General features: G+C 49.7%; 1 protein-coding gene across 1 annotated transcript in view; it reads left to right on the top strand.

The window, feature by feature from the left end:
- Positions 1–20,538, top strand: part of ADAMTS2 (ADAM metallopeptidase with thrombospondin type 1 motif 2) — a 276,672-nt gene that overhangs the window by 85,490 nt on the left and 170,644 nt on the right. Inside the window, exon 3 of the mRNA XM_081035772.1 lies at positions 9,983–10,142. Coding sequence (XP_080891898.1) covers positions 9,983–10,142 — 160 coding nt within the window. The remainder of the gene's footprint in view (positions 1–9,982; positions 10,143–20,538) is intronic.

The raw sequence follows: 20,538 nt of genomic DNA, 5'->3' as shown, positions 1-20,538 counted from the left end.
TGAAAACAGTATGGTACTGGAATAAAAACAGACACATAGATGAATGGAACAGAATAAGGAGCCCAGAAATAAATCCATGCCTATATGGTCATTTAACCTACGACAATGGAAGCAAGAATTTAAGATGGGGTAAAGGCAATCAATTCAATAAATGGTGCTGGGAAACCTGGACAGACACGTGCAAAAAAAATGAAGCTGGATCACCTCCTTACACCATATACAAGAATAAATTCAAAATGGATTAGAGACTTAAATGTGAGCTCTGAAACCATAAAACTCCTAGAGGAAAATATAGGAAGAAACTTTACAGATATTACCCAGAGTAAGATTTTTGCTGATATATCCCCTGGGCAAGGGAAGTAAGAGAAAAAATAAACATGTGGGATTACATCAAACTAAAAAGTTTTTTCACAGCAAAGGAAACCATCAATAAAACAAAAAGGTATCCTAGTGAATGGGAGAAGATATTTGCCAATGATATATTCAATAAGGGGTTAATATCCAAATTTTATTAAAAAAGTCAGTCAACTCAACTCCAAAGAAACCAAACAACCCAATTAAAAAATGGGTGGAGGACGTGAAGAGACATTTTTCTAAAGAGGACACACAGATGGCAAACAGACATATGAAGAAATGCCCAACCTCACTAACCATCAGAGAAATGCAAATAAAAACTACAATGAGACACCTCACCCCAGTCAAAATGGCTATCATCAATAAATCAACAAACAACAAGTGCTGGTGTGGATGTGGAGAAAAGGGAACGTTTGTGCACTGTTGGTGGGATTGCAGATTGGTGCAGCCACTGTGGAAAACAGTATGGAGGTATCTCAAAAATCTGAAAACGTAACTACCCTATGATCCAGTAATTCCACTCCTAGGTATCTATCTAGAGAAACCCAAAACTCCAATTCAAAAATCTTTATGCACTCCTATATTTATTGCAGACTATACACAATAGCCAAGACATGGAAACAACCAAAATGCCCATTGGTAGGTGACTGGAATAAGAAACTGTGGTACATTTATACAATGGAGTATTACGCCGCCATAAAGAAGAAAGAAATCTTACCATTTGCAACAACATGGATGGACCTAGAGAACATTATGTTAAGTGAAATAAGTCAGACAGAGAAAGACAAGTACCATATGATCTCACTTATATGTGGAATCTAAAGAAGAGAATAAGTGAATGAACTAATCAGAAACAGTTTTGGTGACAAAGAGGAAAAACTGAGGGTTGTTAGATGGGCAGGGTGGTGGGGATAAGGGGGAAGGTGAAGGGATCAGAAAACAGTCGGTAACCACAAGATGGCCACGGGGTTTTGAAAATTAATTTGGGGAACGTAGTCAATAATGTTGTAAAGAGTTTGTAGGGTATCCGATGGACACGTGTCCGATTTGGGAGACCACCTCAGGGAAGATGTAGATGCCTGATCACTGCAATGTACACCTGAAGCTGAACAATAATGAATGTCAACTATAACTATATATATATATATATATATATATATATATATATATATATATATATATATACACTTACAAGAGGCGGAGTACAGCAGCATTGGGAGTGGAGACAGTGGAAATGTAATGGCTCTGTGCGATGCCAGAGAGATAGTGGATGGGGGGAGAGGGGTCCACAGTGTGAGGGATATAAATGATAAACGTCTAAGTATTACTTTGTCTTGTGCACCTGAAACTAATAAAAAAAAGACATAGTGGCTGAATGAATAAAAACACAAAATCCAATTATATGGTGCTTATAAGAGATTATATTCAGCTTTAAGGATACACATGGGCTCAAAATGAAGGGATGGAAAAAGTATTCCACGCAAATGGAAACCAAAAGAGAACAAGGGTAGCCATATTATATCAGACAAAATTAACTTTAAGTCAAAAGCTGTACCAAAAGACAAAAAAGGTCATTATATAATGATAAAGTGGTTAATTCATCAAGACAATATGACAATTGTAAATATTTATGCACCCAACATCACAGTACCTAAGTATATTAATCAAATGTAACAGATTTGAAGGGAGAAAAGGCCACAATACAATAATAGTAGGGGACTTTCAACAGTGGATAGATCATCCATACAGAAAATCAACAAGAAAACATTGATTTGAACTGTACTTTAGACTAAATGGACCTAACAGACATATACAGAACATCCCATTCAATAGAAACAGAACACACATTCTTCTGAAGTGTACGTGAAACAATCTCCAGGATTGTTTTTTTGACCTAGCATAGTAGATATGCTAGGTCAAAAAACAAGTATTAGCAAATGTATACAAGTAAAATTGTACCAGTTGTCTTTTCTGATACAGTGGTATGAAATTAGAAATCAATAGCTGGAGGAAAACTGGAAAATTCACAAATATGTAGAAATTAAACAACACACTCCTGAACAACCAATGGGTCAAAGAAGAAATCAAAAGGGAAATAAAGAATATCTTAAAACAAACAAAAATGGAAACACAGCATACCAAAACATGTGATACAGCAAAACCAGTTCTAACAGGGAAGTTCATAGTGATAAATGTCTACAATAAAAAGGAGCGATCTCAAATAAACAATCTAACTTTACGCCTCAAGGAGCTAGAAAAGAAGAACAGACTATGCTTAAAGTTAGAAGATGGAAGTAGATAACAAAGATCAGAGCAGAAATAAATGAAGTAGAGACCAGAAAACAAAACATCAGAAGAAACTAAGAGCTGTTTTTTTGAAAAGGTAAACAAAATTGACAAACCTCTTGCTAGACTTAGCAAGAAAATAAAAGAGAACACTCAAACAAAAAAATTATACATGAAAAAAGAGATATTACTACTGATACCACAGAAATACAAGGGATCCTAAGAGACTACTATAAGCAATTATATACCAAGAAATTGGACAACCCAGAAGAAATTGATATTTATCCATTTCCATTTCCTAGAATCACACAACCTACCAAGACTGAATCTTGAAAAAATAGAAAATTTGAACAGACCAATAAAAAGTAAGGAGATTGAATCAGTAATCAACAAAACAAAGCGCAGGCCCAGATAGCTTCACAGGTGAAATCTACCAAACATTTAAAGAAGAATTAATGCCAGTCCTTCTCAAAGTCTTCCACTCTTGCACTCTCGAAATTAAAAAAATTTACAGGAATGGAGAATATATCACTGGTTGCCAAACATTGTGGGATCGTGGAGAAAAAGGAATTAGTGTGATTATAAAAGGGTAGAATGAGAATTTTGTGATGATGGCATAGTTCTGTATCTGTATTGCTGTGGTGGTTAGGCATTCCACACTTGTGATAAAATGGCACAGAACTATATGTACACATTACATCCATGTTAATTTCCTGGTTTTGAAGAAGTAAAACCCGAGGTCAGCAGAAGAAAGGAAATAACAAAAATCAGAGCAGAACTAGATGAAACAGAGAACAAACAGACAATAGAAAAAAATAAATGTGACAAAAAGCTGGTTCTTTGAAAAGATTAACAAAATTGCCAAACCCTTGGGTAGACTCACAAAGATAAAAAGAGAGAAGACACTAATTAACAAAATCAGAAATGAAAAAGGGGAAGTTATTACAGACACAACAGAAATACAAAGGATCATTCCAAGAATACTATGAAGGACTATATGCCACTAAATTAAATAACCTAGAAGAAATGGACAAGTTCTTAGAAACATATATAGCCTTCCAAGGCTGAACCATGAAGAACTGGAAAATCTAAACAGACCGATCACCAATAACAAAATTGAATCAGTCATCCAAAACCTTCCCAAAAGCAAAAGTCCGGGACCAGATGGCTTCACCAGTGAATTCTACCAAATCTTCAAAGAGGATCTAATACCAATCCTACTCAAACTCTTCCAAAAAACAGAAGAAGAGACAGTACTCCCTAACTCATTTTATGAGGTCAACATTACCCTGATACCAAAACCTGGTAAGGACAACACAAAAAAAGAAAACTGCAGACCAATATCTCTGATGAATATAGATGCTAAAATCCTAAACAAAATTCTAGCAAATCGAATACAACAATGCATTAAAAAGATTATTCATCACGACCAAGTGGGGTTCATCCCCGGGGCACAAGGATGGTTCAACATTCGCAAATCCATCAATGTGATACATCACATAAACAAAATAAAGGACAAAAATCATATGATTCTATCAATTGATGCAGAAAAAGCATTTGACAAGATACAACATCCATTTATGATTAAAACACTTAATAAAATAGGTATAGAAGGAAAATACCTTAACATAATAAAGGCCATATATGACAAGCCGTCAGCTAATCTCATAATTAATGGTGAAAAACTGAAGCCCTTTGCTCTACGTTCAGGAACACGACAGGGCTGTCCCCTATCACCTCTGCTTTTCAACATAGTGTTGGAAGTCCTTGCCAGAGCCATCAGGCAAGAGAAAGAAATAAAAGGCATCCAAATTGGGAATGAAGCAGTTAAATTATCACTCTTTGCAGATGACATAATGCTATATATAGAAAACCCTAAAGACTCCACCAAAAAGCTATTAGAAACAATCAACGAATATAGTAAAGTTGCTGGCTACAAAATCAACGTACAAAAGTCCATTGCATTCCTATATACTAACAGTGAAATCTCAGGAAAAAAATACAGAAAACCATTACCTTTGCAACTGCAGCAAAAAGAATAAAATACCTAGGAATAAACTTAACCAAGGATGTGAAGGACCTATATGCTGAAAACTATAAGACATTTTTAAAAGAAATTGAAGAAGACACAAAGAAATGGAAAGACATTCTGTGCTCATGGATTGGAAGAATCAACATAGTTAAAATGGCCATATTACCCAAAGCAATATACAGATTTAATGCAATCCCCATCAAAATCCCAATGGCATTTTTTAAAGAAATAGAACAAAAAAATCATCAGATTTGTTTGGAACCACAAAAGACCCCGAATAGCCAAAGCAATCTTAAGAAAATAGAACAATATTGGTGGTATCACACTCCCTGACTTTAGCTTGTACTACAGGGCTACAATAATCAAAACAGCATGGTATTGGCAGAAAAACAGACACAAAAACCAATGGAATAGAATTGAGAACCCAGAAATAAAACCACATAAATATGGACAGATAATTTTTGACAAAGAAGCTAAAAACATACAATGGAGGAAAGACAGCCTCTTCAATAAATGGTGCTGGCAGAATTGGAATGCTACGTGCAAAAGAATGAAAGTGGACTGCTATCTGTCACCATGTACCAAAATTAATTCAAAATGGATCAAAGACTTAAGCATAAGACCTGACATAATAAACTACATTGAAGAAAACATAGGTACTAAACTTATGGACCTTGGTTTCAAAGAGCATTTTATGAATTTGACTTTAAAGGAAAGGGAAGTAAAAGCTAAAACAAATGAATGGGACTATATGAAACTTAAAAGCTTCTGCACAGCAAAAGAAACCATCGACAAAATAAAGAGACAACAAAATGAATGGGAGAAGATTTTTGCAAACAGTGCCTCCCATAAGGGGCTAATATCCAAAATATACAAGGAACTCATGCAACTCAACAACAGAAAAACAACCCAATTGAAAAATGGGCAGAGGACCTGAAGAGACATTACTCCAAAGAGGACATACAAATGGCAAATAGACATATGAAAAAATGCTCAACATCACTAATCATCAGAGAAATGCAAATAAAAACCACAATGAGATATCACTTCACCTCAGTCAGAATGGCTGTCATCAACAAGACAAATAGCAAAAAGAGTTGGAGAGGCTGTGGAGAAAAAGGAACCCTCATACACTGTTGGTGAGAATGCAGACTGGTGCAGCCTTTATGGAAGGCAGTGTGGAGGTTCCTCAAAAAATTACGAATAGAATTACCATATGACCCAGCAATCCCTCTCCTGGGTATGTACCCAAAAAATATGAAAACATTTATCCATAAAGACACGTGTGCTCCAATGTTCATTGCAGCTTTGTGTACGGTGGCCAAGACATGGAAACAACCAAAATGTCCTTCGATAGATGAATGGATAAAGAAGTTGTGGTATATATACAGAATGGAATACTATTCGGGGGTAAGGAAAGATGATATAGGAGCATTTGTGACAACGTGGATGGATCTTGAGATTATAATTCTAAGCGAAATAAGTCAGACAGAAAAAGCATAGAACCACATGATTTCACTGATATGTGGTATATAAACCAAAAACAACAAAAGAACAAGACAAACAAATGAGAAAGAAAAACTCATAGACACAGACAATAGTTTAGTGGTTACCAGAAGGTAAGGGGGTTGGGGGATGGGAGATGAGGGTAAGGGGGATCAAATATATGGTGATGGAAGGAGAACTGACTCTGGGTGTTGAACACACAATGGGATTTATAGATGATGTAATACAGAGTTGTACACCTGAAATCTATGTAATTTCACTAACAATTGTCACCCCAATAAATTAAAAAAAATTTCCTGGTTTTGATACTGTTCTATAATTATTTAAGATGTGACCATTGGGGGAATCCAGGTGAAAGGTATATGTGCCATATCTTTGCAGTTTCCTGTGTATATATAATTACCTCAAAATAAACAGCATAAAGTTTGCTTACATATTGACAGTATTTATTGCTACATGACAGATTACGTATATTAATGATTTGTCCTTCAAAATTTTATTATGTTTTTCTATTTTCTCAAAGTAGTCTTGTATTATTTTTATAACAAGAAATGCATTAAAACTGAATAAAAAAAAGTCTTACAAAAAATTGAAGAGGAGGGAAGACTTCCAAACTCATTCTATGAGGCCAGCATTCTCCTGATACTAAAGCCAAGTAAGGATGCTATAAGAAATGAAAACTACAGGCCAATATCCTTGATAAATATAGATGCAGAAATTCTCAACAGAAATTATCAAACCGAATTCAACAGGATTTAAAGATTGTAACAGGATTTAACAGAATTAAAAGGATCACACACCATGATCAAGTGGGATTTACCCCTGGGATCCAAGGATGGGGCAACATATGAAAATCAATAAATGTGATACATCACATTAATAGAATGAAAGATAAAAATCATACAATAATCTCAATAGAGGCTGAAAAAGCATTTGATGAAATTCAACCTCCTTTTATGGTAATAACTCTCAACAAAGTGGGTATAGAAGGAACATACCTCACCATAATAAAGGCCGTACATAACAAGCCCACAGCTAACATCAGACTCAATGGTGGAAGGTTGAAAGCTTTCCTTCAAGATCAGGAACAAGACAAGTGTGCCCATTCTCACCAATCCTATTTAACATAGTACTGGAAATCTTAGCCAGGGAAGTCAGCCACGAAAAAGAAATAAAAGACATCAGAGTTGGAAAGGAAGAAGTAAAATGGTCTCTCTTTCCTGATGACATGATCCTAAAATTCATATGAAACCACAGAAGACCCTGAATAGCCTAACCAATTTTCAGAACGAACAAAGCTGGAGGCATCACACTTCCCAATGTCAAACTATATTACAAGCTACAGGAATCAAAACAGTATGGTGCAGGCAGCCAGTGAAACAGAATTGAGAGCCCAGCAGTGAACCCATGTATGTATATATATGGTCAATGTATATTTGACAAGGGAACCAAGAATATTCAGTTGGGAAATTATGGTCTTTTCAATAATTGGTGTTGGGAAAGCTGGATATTCACAAGCAAAAGAATGAAATTAGATCTCTATCTCATACCACGAACAAAAGTTAACTTGAAGTGGATTAAGGACTTAAACGTTAAGACCTACCTGAAACCATGAAACTCCTGGAAGAAAATATAAGGAAAAAACTCCTGGACATGGGTCTTGGTGATGATTTTTTGGATGTGACACCCATAATACAGGCAACAAAAGCAAAAATCAACAAGTGGGACTATATTAAGTAAAAAAGCTTCTGCACAGCAAAAGAAATAATCAACAAAATGAAAAGGCAACCTATAGAATGGGAGAAAATGTTTCAAGACATATGTTGGATAAAGAGTTAATATTCAAAACATACAAGGAATTTATTTAACTCAATAGCAAAGTACCCCAAATAAACTGATTAAAAAATGGGCAAAGGACTTGAAATAGACATTTTTTTCCAAAGAAGAGATACAAATGACCAAGTACCTGAAAGGGTGCTTAACCTCACTAATCATCAGGGAAATGCAAATCAAAACCATGAGCTATCTCACCTCACGTCTGTCAGAATGGCTGTCATCAGAAAGACAAGAGGTGACTGGAGAGCAGCACAGAGAATACGGCCAATGGAACTGTAACAGCTGTATACGATGTCAGAGGGGTAGTAGGTTGAGGGGGAGGTTTCACTTGGTGAGGGGGATAAATGTCTAACTGTTATATTGTTTTGTACACCTGAAACTAATAATAAAAGAAAAGAAAAAGAAAAGAGGTAACAAGTGCTGGTGAGGATGTTGAAAAAAGGGAACCCTCATGTTGGTGGGAATGTAAATTGGTTAAGTCACTATGGAAAACAATATGGAGGTTCCTCAAAAAATTATAAATAGAATTACCTTATGGCCCAGCAATCCCACTTCTGGGTACATATCTAAATCAAATGAAATCAGAATATCAAAGACATACCCGCCCTCCTGTATTCATTGTAGCAATTTTCACAATGGACATGGAAGCAACCTAAATGTCTGTCTAAGGACAACAAATTAATAAAGAAAGATGGCACATAGGTACAGTAGAATATTATTCAGACTTTATAAAGAAGGAAATCCTATAATTGGTGACAGCATGGAGGAAAGTGGAGGGCACTACACTGTGAATTACGCTAGACACAGAAAATCAAATGCTGTATGATCGCACTTACGTATAGAATCTAAAATAGTCAAACTCAAAGAAGCAGAGAGAGCGGAGTGGTGATTGCCAGCGGCTGGGGGGAGGGTGCAATGGGAAGTAATGGTCGAAGTTTCAGTTATACAACATAAATGAGTTCAGGAGATCTACCGCACAGCATAGGGTCTATAGCTAACAATACCCTATTGTATACTTAAAATTTGCTAAGAGGGTCCATTTCATGTTAAGTGCTCTTGCCAAAAAAATGATAATAATGATGGGGTAGGAGGAAACTTTGAAAGGTGATGGGTATGTTTATGGCCTTGACAGTCGTCATGATTTCACAAATCGAAACTTATTCCCAAATCACTGAGTTGTACACATTAGATATGTGCAATTTTTTACATGTCAGTAATATCTCAATAAAGTGGTTTTAAAAAAACATACACCGTTCAGTGGGTCATAAGTGTGTGATCTAAAGGAAATATATCTTCAGGGTAACACTGTGGGAGCCCAGTACCAGGTCACTGGTTTATGGATAGTGGACCAAAAAATCAAAAGTGTGGGAGCTGGATGGGGCAGTGGCCAAGGATGGCCAAGGGAAAAGGCAGGGCCTTGGGGTGGGGGTGTCGGTTGTGGGGAGTCTGGGCCAGGCATTGAAGGAAGAATCAGAGTTTACCAGATGGTCAAGGGGGCGGGCAGGAGGGTTAGTTCATGGGCAGGGAGACCCGGGAGTGCACAGCGTGGCATATAGGAAGGAGAGGGCTGTCCCAGGGACTGGCGTGAGGTGTGTGAACTAGGGCAGGCAGGGTGAGGCAGGGCGGCGGCAGGCTGATGCCAGCGTGCAGAGCAGCGTGAATGTGATGGGTCCAATGAGGGCTTCGCAGCAGGAGGGGCATGCTGCTCTTGGGGGAGGCAGTGGTTCAGTTACTGCAGAGTCTGGGATGGTGACGATGTGCATAAAGGGACACACAGTGGGAGCAGTGGAGGCTCTGGGAAGATGGGGCTCCTAGGGCCACCTGGCCTGTGCCCTCCCTGGCCTGGGGTTCAAGCCTAGCCCTGAGCTCTGCCAGGTGGTGGGTTGTGCCCTCGGGCCCTCTTCACTGCTCCCCAGCCTGGGTCTATTGTGCTCTGGGAATCTGAACCATCTCATCTTTGCCCGGCAGGCTGGCCTAATCCGAACGCAGGACGAAGAGTTCTTCATTGAGCCTCTGGAAAAGGGGCTGGCGGCGAGGGAGGCTGAGCAGGGCCGTGTGCACGTGCTGTATCGTCGGCCACCCACCCCCAGGCTACCTCCTCTGGGGGGGCCACAGGCCCTGGACACAGGTAAGGCTACTGCAGGTGGGCAGGCTGTGTGGTTTTGTCTTTTTCAACTAAGAATCAAAGTACACTCTGGGCTCTGGAGTATGGATGGAGCTGCTAAGCAGGCATATGGACAGCCCCTGGCTACAGCCTCTCAGAGCCCTCCAGTAGGCTGGGCTCACTGGCCAGCCCAAACCCTTCCAGGGTTCTTGGGATCCCTATCAGTGGTTACAGTGAGGCCAGGTCAGGGTCTGACTGTGCCTAGCAGGCCTCACAGGCCCCAGGGTCCCAGGGTCAGGATGAGGCCACCTTGCCTGGGCCTGGCTCTTGTGGGGTGGGCTCAGCTGTCAGCCTCTGGTCCTAGACTCCTGGCTACTGGCAGATGACAGGAGGACTGGGTCCTGGACCAGGCTCATTTGCATGTGTACAGTGAGCCCTGGAGGCCCCGCTGGGATTTGCAGAAACTATCCCATCACCCCAAGCAGCCCTGGCTCATTTATCTTAGGTCTCTGACTTCCTAGCTTGACAGATAAATTGGGTGCAGCCTGGCAGGACACCATTCTAATTTCAAGGAGCGGTGTCAGATATCTTTGCAAAGGAATTGTTCCATCAGGAAGCCCAGAGCTCTCTGGAGCTGATCAATACTTCCGGCGGCCCCTTCATCCCCGGGGATGAATTGCTGTCTGCCTGGGCTGCCTGGCTTTCTCCAGCCGCAGCCCCTCCTGCCTCTTTCCCACCCTTGAACCTCTCTGCAGGGTGAGAAATGGAGAGTAAATTTCACTCCCATAGGGTGTGGCTGGGAGTAAAAATTCACTGGGGAAATGCCCCAGACCAGGGACCAATGCCCTGGCCTTGCTCCTTGATGACCGGTTGCCCTTGGGCAAGTTTGGACCTCTGGCCTCTGCTTTCTCATCTGTCCAGTGGGGTTTGAAAAGCCTGTGTCTCAGAGCCGAGGGCTTGCCATTTTGTGCTTTGGGCCTGGTGCTTCTGGGCTCGCCCCAATTGGAAGAGTCAAGGTGGTCCCTGGGGCTGCCAGGTGCCCTGGGCGAGTTTCTGACCTCAGTTCCACGTAGTGGCTGCTTTCCTGAACACGGCAGCCTCCAGCATGTTCTAGCCGGCCTGGCCTTATTTGCTGGGCCTCTGTTGGTCTCTGGCATCTTCTATTAAATCCTCCTCTGCCCTCTTCCCGTGCCCTCTTCCCACCTACTTTGGTGACAGCTTAGAACTCAGAATTTAAGAAAGTAATTTCAAACTCAGAATAAGCCTAAAAACCGTTGGCTTAGGCCAATTGCACCATTTGGGGGCTGAGGCTACCCTTGAAGGGGGCAGGGGGACCCTTTCCAGGCTGAGCTCTGGGCCTCAGCCCAGGACCGTGGGTGTATAGGCTCCAGGCCACAGGCCTGGGGTCTGAGGCCAAGTCCCCCTTCCTTAATGTCCCTGCCCAGTGTCAGCATGACCCTGTGTGGGTGACTTGGTCCATGGAAAGCACATTTCTCCCCAGACGTGCCTGATTGTTCCCACTTGGCCTAGGCTGAGGCCCACTCACTGGCTGGAGGGGGTCCAGACGCATGTTATACTGTGGCTGGGCTGAGGGCCCGAGGTGACCTCAGACGGTCCAGCCCTTCATCAGCCTGGGCCCAGTTAGGGCCCACAGTGCAGTTGGGAGATATGGAAAAACAGTGTCCTTGGCTGGGCACGTTTGTTCATTGTGCTTTCCTGCAAGAGGACACAGCCCTCCTGCAAGAGGATCTCAGCGTGTGCACGCGCGGTAGGGGTTACTTTCTCCTGGTGAATTCTGATGGGGACTGTTACATATGGATATAACCCAGGCTGAAGCAGAAGGAGACTCCCTCCTGTCCCCACCCCCATCCCCAGGCAACTTCTGGAAGTGGGTTTGAATCCCCCAACTATTTATTGATGGGCAGTGGGTGTGATGGGTCCTCTGGAGAAGGGGCGCACCTGTCCTGGGTCTCTTGGTTTGGCTGGGAGGGTGTCCCACATGGGTCCTCTGTGATGCTGAGACACATTGTCCTGTGTCTCCTGAGCAGCCAGCAGGCTTCCTGGAGTGTCTCGGGCTCACCAAGCCGCAGAGAGTCGTCATCACTAATAGTCTCCGTCATCTGAGGTCAGTTGCAGGGTTTCTTCAGATTGCCCGCGGAAACAGATGGAAAGTGAAGGCTTTAACGTGTCTTCATGGATTCAGGCCAGTGTCTGGTGTGTGCGCTTAGCAGCTCAGTGTTGCCAGTGTTACCCTCAAGATGGGCAAGAGGCTGAGGGAAGGGGAAGGGCGTTTCTCTCCTCACTGGCCTTGAAGGTGTGCACGTGTGTGCGTATGTGTGTACATGTATACTTGCACGTGCACACATACACGCACAGGGCCCCACTCCGAGTCCTGGTCTCCTGCCTGAGCCCTGTCCTGGCTGCCGTCTGTCAGCACTGTTGTCTGGGGTTGTTGAGGGGAAGCCAGGGTTGGTGGCTGTGTGGAGGAGCCACAGCTTGGTGATCCTGGCCCATCAATCCCTCCTAATCTCAGGCCACTGTGACATTGTACCACTACCCAGTGGCTTAAAACAATAGCAGTTTATTCTCTCATACTTCTAGAGGGCAGAATCCGAAATGAGTATGAATGAGCTGAATCAAGGTGTTGATAGGACCACACTCCTTCCAGAGCCCCTAGGGGGAATCCATTTCTCGCCATTCCCAGCTCCTGGTGGCCGCTGGCAGCCCTTGGCTTGTGGCCACATCAATCTCATAAAGATGCATGTGAGTGCATGTAGAGCCCACCCAGACCATCCAGGATGATCGCTCCATCTCAGGATCCGTGATCTCATCACATCTGCAGAGGCCTTTTTTGTCATATAAGGTAACATGCACAGGTCCCAGGGATTCGGACCTTGTATCTTTTGGGGCCACCATTCAGCTTATACAGGAAGTGACTCACTGCTCCCCTACAGGCTGGCTGTGCAGTGAAGGGGCTGCACATCTGTGGAGGACTCATGCTGTAGGTCTCCCTCGTTCCTTCTCGGGATAGTGCTCAGGTACAGCCCAGGCTGGCCCCTTGACCTTCTGCCTCTGCTGGACCCTCGTCCCATCTCAGCCGGCCTGTGGGGCTGGAGAGGCTGAGCTGTGCTGGGGCCGGGCTGTGCTGGGGCTGGGGCCGGGCTGAGCTGGGGCCGGGCTGTGCTGGGGCCGGGCTGTGCTGGGGCTGGGCTGTGCTGGGGCTGGGGCCGGGCTGAGCTGGGGCCGGGCTGTGCTGGGGCTGGGCTGTGCTGGGGCTGGGGCCGGGCTGTGCTGGCGCCGGGCTGAGCTGGGGCTGGGGCTGGGCTTGGGCTGGGGCTGGGGCTGGGGCCGGGCTGTGCTGGCGCCGGGCTGTGCTGGGGCCGGGCTGAGCTGGGGCCGGGCTGTGCTGGGGCTGGGTCTGGGCTGAGCTGGGGCTGGGGCTGGGCTGTGCTGGGGCTGGGGCCGGGCTGTGCTGGGGCCGGGCTGTGCTGGGGCCGGGCTGAGCTGTGGCCGGGCTGAGCTGGGGCCGGGCTGAGCTGGGGCTGGGGCTGGGCTTGGGCTGGGGCTGGGGCTGGGGCCGGGCTGTGCTGGCGCCGGGCTGAGCTGGGGCTGGGGCTGGGCTTGGGCTGGGGCTGGGGCTGGGGCCGGGCTGTGCTGGCGCCGGGCTGTGCTGGGGCCGGGCTGAGCTGGGGCCGGGCTGTGCTGGGGCTGGGTCTGGGCTGAGCTGGGGCTGGGGCTGGGCTGTGCTGGGGCTGGGGCCGGGCTGTGCTGGGGCCGGGCTGTGCTGGGGCCGGGCTGAGCTGTGGCCGGGCTGAGCTGGGGCCGGGCTGTGCTGGGGCTGGGGCTGGGCTGGGGCTGGGGCTGGGCTGGGGCTGGGGCTGGGCTGAGCTGGGGCTGGGCTGGGGCTGGGGCTGGGCTGTGCTAGGGCCGGGCTGAGCTGGGGCTGGGTCTGGGCTGTGCTAGGGCCAGGCTGAGCTGGGGCTGGGTCTGCGCTGAGCTGGGCCTGGGCTGGGGCTGGGGCTGGGCTGTGCTGGGGCTGGGGTCGGGCTGGGGCCGGGTTGAGCTGGGGCTGGGTCTGGGCTGAGCTGGGGCTGGGGCTGGGCTCTGCTAGGGCCGGGCTGAGCTGGGGCTGGGTCTGGGCTGTGCTAGGGCCGGGCTGAGCTGGGGCTGGGTCTGGGCTGAGCTGGGCCTGGGCTGGGGCTGGGGCTGGGCTGTGCTGGGGCTGGGGCCGGGCTGGGGCTGTGCTGTGCTGGGGCTGGGCTGGGGCTGGGCCTGGGCTGAGCTGGGGCCGGGCTGAGCTGGGGCTGGGTCTGGGCTGAGCTGGGGCCGGGCTGAGCTGGGGCTGAGTCTGGGCTGAGCTGGGTCTGGGCTGAGCTGGGGCCGGGCTGAGCTGGGGCTGGGTCTGGGCTGAGCTGGGGCCGGGCTGAGCTGGGGCTGGGCTGAGCTGGGGCCGGGCTGAGCTGGGGCTGGGCTGTGCTGGGGCCGGGTCTGGGCTGAGCTGGGGCCGGGCTGGGGCCGGGTCTGGGCTGAGCTGGGGCTGGGTCTGGGCTGAGATGGGGCCGGGCTGAGCTGGGGCTGGGTCTGGGCTGAGCTGGGGCTGGGTCTGGGCTGAGCTGGGGCTGGGCTGAGCTGGGGCTGGGTCTGGGCTGAGCTGGGGCCGGGCTGGGGCCGGGTCTGGGCTGGGGCTGGGCTGTGCTGGGGCTGGGGCCGGGCTGGGGCTGTGCTGTGCTGGGGCTGTGCTGAGGCTGGGGCTGGGCTGAGATGGGGCCGGGCTGAGCTGGGGCCGGGCTGAGCTGGGGCTGTGCTGTGCTGGGGCTGTGCTGTGCTGGGTCTGGGGCCGGGCTGAGCTGGGGCTGTGCTGTGCTGGGGCTGTGCTGAGGCTGGGGCTGGGCTGTGCTGGGGCCGGGCTGAGCTGGGGCTGGGCTGTGCTGGGGCTGTGCTGTGCTGGGTCTGGGGCCGGGCTGAGCTGGGGCTGTGCTGTGCTGGGGCTGTGCTGAGGCTGGGGCTGGGCTGTGCTGGGGCCGGGCTGAGCTGGGTCCGGGCTGTGCTGGGGCTGGGTCTGGGCTGAAATGGGCCTGGGCTGTGCTGGGGCCGGGCTGAGCTGGGCCTGGGCTGAGCTGGGGCTGGGTCTGGGCTGAGCTGGGTCTGGGCTGAGCTGGGCCTGGGCTGGCCCCAAGACTATGAGCACAGAGAGGCTGGACTTGCTATTGGTGCCCAGGGCCTGGCTGTCTGAGGGGGGCTGAACTTGGGATTCTGGGAAGTGTCCCCACAGGGTGGCTAGGTCCCTGGGTCCTCTGCTGGGCATATGGTCTCTCAGGCACAGGGTCCTACCATCCCAAGAGAAGGGCTGCAAACGCGCAGGCCTGCCAGGCCCAGCAGGCAATGCCAATGAGGACGGCAGAAGGGGTAAGAAAAACAATTACTCCCACCGTTGGCCCGGCTTTCATTTCCCTGCTTTTGATACAAACTTGAACACAGAGAATATGCCTTTGCTCAAAGGAAAACAGCAGTGTGAACGCAGCAGCACATGGCATCCAGCCTGGCCCCACCGTGGGCGCAGGACAGAGTGCAGACCCCTCCTTGGCTTCTGACGGTGACCTGGTGGGAGTGTGGGCCTGGGGCAGCTATCCTCTTACTGTCAAGAGAATGCAGACATCAGAAGTTTTATGTGAACGCTCCTGATTTTAAAATGCTGCTTCAAATTTCTGAAAGGCACCATATAAGCCAAATAAAACATGGCTCCCCTTGGCCACCCGTGCTTACGAGACACAGAGGTGAAGTGTCTTTTGCGCCCTCTGGGGCTGCTCTTCTGGGCCTTGCGCCAGAGGGGGGGCTGTGAGCTCGTGCTAGGTGGGTGGTTCCCGTCCCATGGCTCTGCCCCTGGGCCAGCACGCCCTTCAGCTGCGCGTTGCATCGGGCCTGGCTGCAGGAAGAGCAGTCAGACAGCTCAGTGCTCGTGACCTTGGCCGTCTCCGCCGGGTAAGCAGCTGGTGCCAAGCCTCTGCCCACTGCTGTCAGGCTGCGGCGTCCTCCCTGGCGGGCAGAGGGGGCACACCGCCCTGGGGAGTGCTGTGCCCCGCCGCTGCCAAAGAAATACGGTGAGAGAGCAGATTGGGCCCTGGGCACTGCAAAGTCTTGACTCAACGGCCCAAGTCCTTTGACCCCCTGCTGACCCGCTGCACATTTTCCAGGCTGCTGAAGGGCTGCCTCAGAAATAAGCAGGGCCAGGAGCCAGAGCGGATGCTGGGAGCTTTCAGGGGCTGCAGCCTGGAATGATACAGAGCCAGGATGGCATCCTGCAGGCGGTGGGCAGCCCCCAGAGGAAAGGGGCCTGACAGCTAGTTCTACGTTTCAGTCAGCCACTCTGGTCCAGGCTGGAGACAGGGGGCCCAAAACAATGGGTTGGGGAGAGAGAGGCATCCTGTGAAGATAGGCCACTGATGGGACGGGGGCAAGGCTCCAGCCAGGGGCAGACAGATAGCTAGGCCTCGCTGATGCAGTGCTGTGAGGGGCCAGCAGAGGGTGAGCCCTGGTGGGGGTGCAGGGTCGGTCATGGGGTGGGGGTGCACAGCAGGCATGGATATGCTGGAAGTCAGATCAGGGAGTCTCTTGACTCTGAAGCGGCTGATGTCATTCTGTTTCCTATGGCCCTTGTAACAACTTGCCACAAACTCAGTGGCTTAAAACAACTCAGGTTTATTCTTTTACAGTTCTGGACAGGGGACATCCAAATGGATCTAAGGGGGCTAAACCTAAGCTGTCAGCAGTGCTAGTTCCCTCCGGAGGCTCGAGAGGAGAAGCCCTTCCTCACCTCTTTCTGCCCCTGCCGGCTGCCGTTGTCCCTTGGCTTACGACCACATTACTCTGATGTCTGCTCCATCGACACAGTGGCCCCTCCTCCTCTGTAATCAAGCCTCCTTCTATCTCCCACTTAAAAGTGCCCTTGGGGTTACGTTTGCCCCCTGGGATAACAGCATTGTCTCCCATCTCAAGATCCTTAACTTAATAGTATCTGCAAAGTCACTTTTGCCATATCAGGTGACACCGATTCTGGGAATTGGGCCGAGGACATGCTGGAGGGCATGATGCAGCCCCCTTCACTAGGACCTCATCTAAGTGTTGAAGTTTGAGGTCCCGGTGAAGGAGAGCAAGGCCTTTGGCTGCCTTAGCACCTGGAGCCCCGGGCCTGGCCGGTGTCTGAGTGTAGGGACCTCTCTCTGTGTTCCCCACCCAGGCATTCCTGATCTGCGTACCAGGCCCGCGCCTGGCCTGGCCCACTCAGGTGGTGACCGGAGCTCTCACACCAGACTTGGCCCCCTGCCCAGCCCAGCGCAGCCCTGCTGGCAGCTGCCAGCTCAGAGTTGCAGCTGAAAGCCTGGGTACCTCTGGGCTCGATTGCCTGGGCCCTCTCAGCTCCTCCCCCTCATCCCATCTGGGGGCTGTGCCTGCAGCTCAGGGACCAGAGAATCCCACGGAGAAACACTGATTGTGAAACCCAAGGCACCTGGCAGGCTTTGGGAGGTGTGTGTCAGAGCTGTGTGCGCCCTGGGCAGGGACTCAGCGCTCCCGCTCTGTGACCGGCCCCCTAGAGGTGGTGGCAGATGCCAGCCAGGAGGGTCCCTGCACATTCTCTCAGGCCTGGAGTTGTCTGGGGCCAGACTTGGGAGAGTGCTGCAGAGCTGTCGGCCGAGCTGGGGGCTTTCTGCCTGGGGTCTACGGCTCGGCTGGCAGAGGCGATGCCGTGGGCACGTCCTCCTTGACGCAGCCCGGGACTGGCTCTCTGGCTGGCATGCCACCTGGCCCGCTCTGACAGCCTATGTGCTCAGCTCCGTCCTCAGACATAAACTGAGCTGTCCCTGTGCTCAGGCCTGCCCTCCCCCTTTCTCTTTCCTGCGTTTGTGTGGGATCTGGTTTAGGGGTAGAGCAGGCCAGGTGAACAAAGCTTAGGAAGGACTGGATCTTTGCTGGAGCACTGTGAACAGATGATGAGTGTGACCCTGGGAGGGGGGCCTGGCCCTGGCCTGGCTGTGGCCGCAACTCACATGCAAGGGACAGTTCTGTGAACTGGGCCAGTGGTTCTCAGAGGAGCTGCCTCAGCAGGGAGCAGTCTCTCCCAGCATGGCGTGGGGGGCCGTTTGGTGGAGGAGGCCAGTGTGCCTGCCTGGCAGCTGCCCCAACCCTGTCATGTCTCCTTTCTCCTCTGTAAAGTGGGTGTAACGGCACAGGGGCTGTGAGGATTAGACGAGCTCATTCTCTCATCCTGGGCCTGGCACTGGCTCCGTGCTTGCTGTCACACATCCTTGGAGTGGGGGTCCTGAGTCCTCTTCACCCTGGCCGCTCCTTCTCAGTGGCTCTCTCTTCCACAGACACAATTAACTGAAGCTCTTTCTCTCCTTCCCTTGGATTTGTGTTGTGAATGTCAAACAGCTTACTGTTGGCACGTGCAACCCATGCCAACCCATGTCTGGCTCCAGGTAACACGTGGCCTGGGATCGAAGCCATGCTGTGCTCCGGAATGCCCAGTCGTCACGTTTGCCACGGGTTCCTAGTGCCTGCTCTTTGGGGGTCCCCAGCACAGCAGACTGGGATGTTTCTGGGAAGGATGTGCTATGTCCAGGGGCAACTCAACACATCTGGCATTTGTGCTTCAGATGTGCCAGCCGGTCTGCCAGGGGCAAGAGCAGCTGGGCCTGAATATCCCTGGGGACCCCATAAGCCCCCCTCCACACCCTAGCCCCCCCCCCAAGGAACAAGTGTGAAAGAGATGTGGGCTTCCTGCATGCTTGTCGACATGATGAGTCAGATGGACAGGCGTCCCACAGCCGGTCCCTGTCCCCGCACAGAGACCGCCTGGGGCTGCACAGTGTCCCGATGCAGGTGAGAGGAGCTGGGTACCAGCCTCAGGGCGATGGGGCTGCAGAGACAGCTCGATGCCTGAAGGGGACAGAGGCCCTTCTTCAGAAGCAGAAACTGGTTTTGGGCCCAAGGTTCGAACTCTGTGAATTTGTATCAGGCCGAGGCTTGTGACCACAGGCCCCGTTTCCTCTCAGAATTTTCTGCAGGCTGGCAAACACCCCAGCCAGCTCCAAGCCTGAAGTGTTTTCTATAAAAATTTCCAATCTTCCTTGACCTATTTCTCTTTGAAATGAATACCAAGCAGCACTGTGCACTTGGCCCTGAAAGAACTTAGACTGGGAAAAGGTCACACAATTAGGTGGAAATGCTGGTATCTGCTCACTCTCCCTCCCACTCTCAGGCTTTACTTTTCTCTCCCTCAGTATCACCTTTCTCTTACATACACATGAGTGCGCGTGCGGGGGCTGGAACGTAGGCTGGGTTCTTGACTTGGGGAGTGTCCCCCAGAGCTCTCAACGTGGCTGCATTGGCTTGGGGTGGTCCAAGAAAAAGCCTCCGAGAATGTGCCTGGAGTTGATGGCAGAACCTGGCAGTAGAGGCCAGCTACAATGCCTCCTAAGGGATGTCCAGACAGGGTGATGGCACACTTGGGACCAGGTCAGGGCTCAGGGCAGCGCACGGGATCCAGGGAGCCTGCGACCTGGAGTAGGATGGTGCTGATCTCAGCTGGAATAGACCAGGTGCCTGGTGACGCTCCCCAGTCACAGGGGAGTAATAAGAACAACTATTCTGTTGAGATGGGACACAAGCTCAGAGAAGGCAGCTTTTGTCTCTCATTTAATCACTCGCGCATTCATGCAGCACATCCTTTCTGTGTTTCTCCCCCACCTCCCCAGGTCTGGGGCGGGATCGGACGGGGACACAGCTGGGAATGGGCCAGAGGGAGTCCCTGTCTTCCGGAGCTCACTGGCCATTGGTGGGGACACATGAACAGATGCTGCAGAAAGGAGTAAATCCATGAGCAAAGCAACATCTGGGGAAATGGTAGAGTGACAGGGCAGCTAAGGGAGGGAGCTGTTCCAGGTTGGAGGTGACATGAGCCTAGCTGGTGGGAAGGCCCAGCCCTGGGAAATCTGCTGCAGACAGACAGGACAGGCGCTGGGCTGGAGACACAGGGAGGGTCTAATTCACGTGGAATCCTGGTGGGAGACAGGGACTTGCTCTCCCAGCAGGGGGAAGCCTCGGGAGGGCTCTCAGTGGAGCGGGTGGGAGCAGGGAGGCTGTGAAGGCCCTGGGTGGTTTTGGTGGATGATTCAGGATGTGTTTGGAGGTAGAGCTCATAGGACATAGGAGTGCGGGAAGGAATCGAGGACAGCTCCTGGCTTTTGAAAGGCCCGAGCAGCTGGGAAGATGGGGTGTGGCTGTGATGAAGACAGGCGGGGGTGTTGTTGCAGGTCAGGTGGCTGGGCCAAGTGCAGCAGCCAGAATCAGGGCCTTTCTTCTGCTTTCAGAGATACACCCCTTCCCCTGCTCCTGGCTGCCCTGGCTCAGAGGACGAGCTTTC

The sequence above is a fragment of the Rhinolophus hipposideros genome (assembly GCF_964194185.1).
Source record: "Rhinolophus hipposideros genome assembly, chromosome: 23".
Lineage (NCBI taxonomy): Eukaryota > Metazoa > Chordata > Mammalia > Chiroptera > Rhinolophidae > Rhinolophus > Rhinolophus hipposideros.
This window is presented reverse-complemented; position numbering and strand designations above follow the sequence as displayed.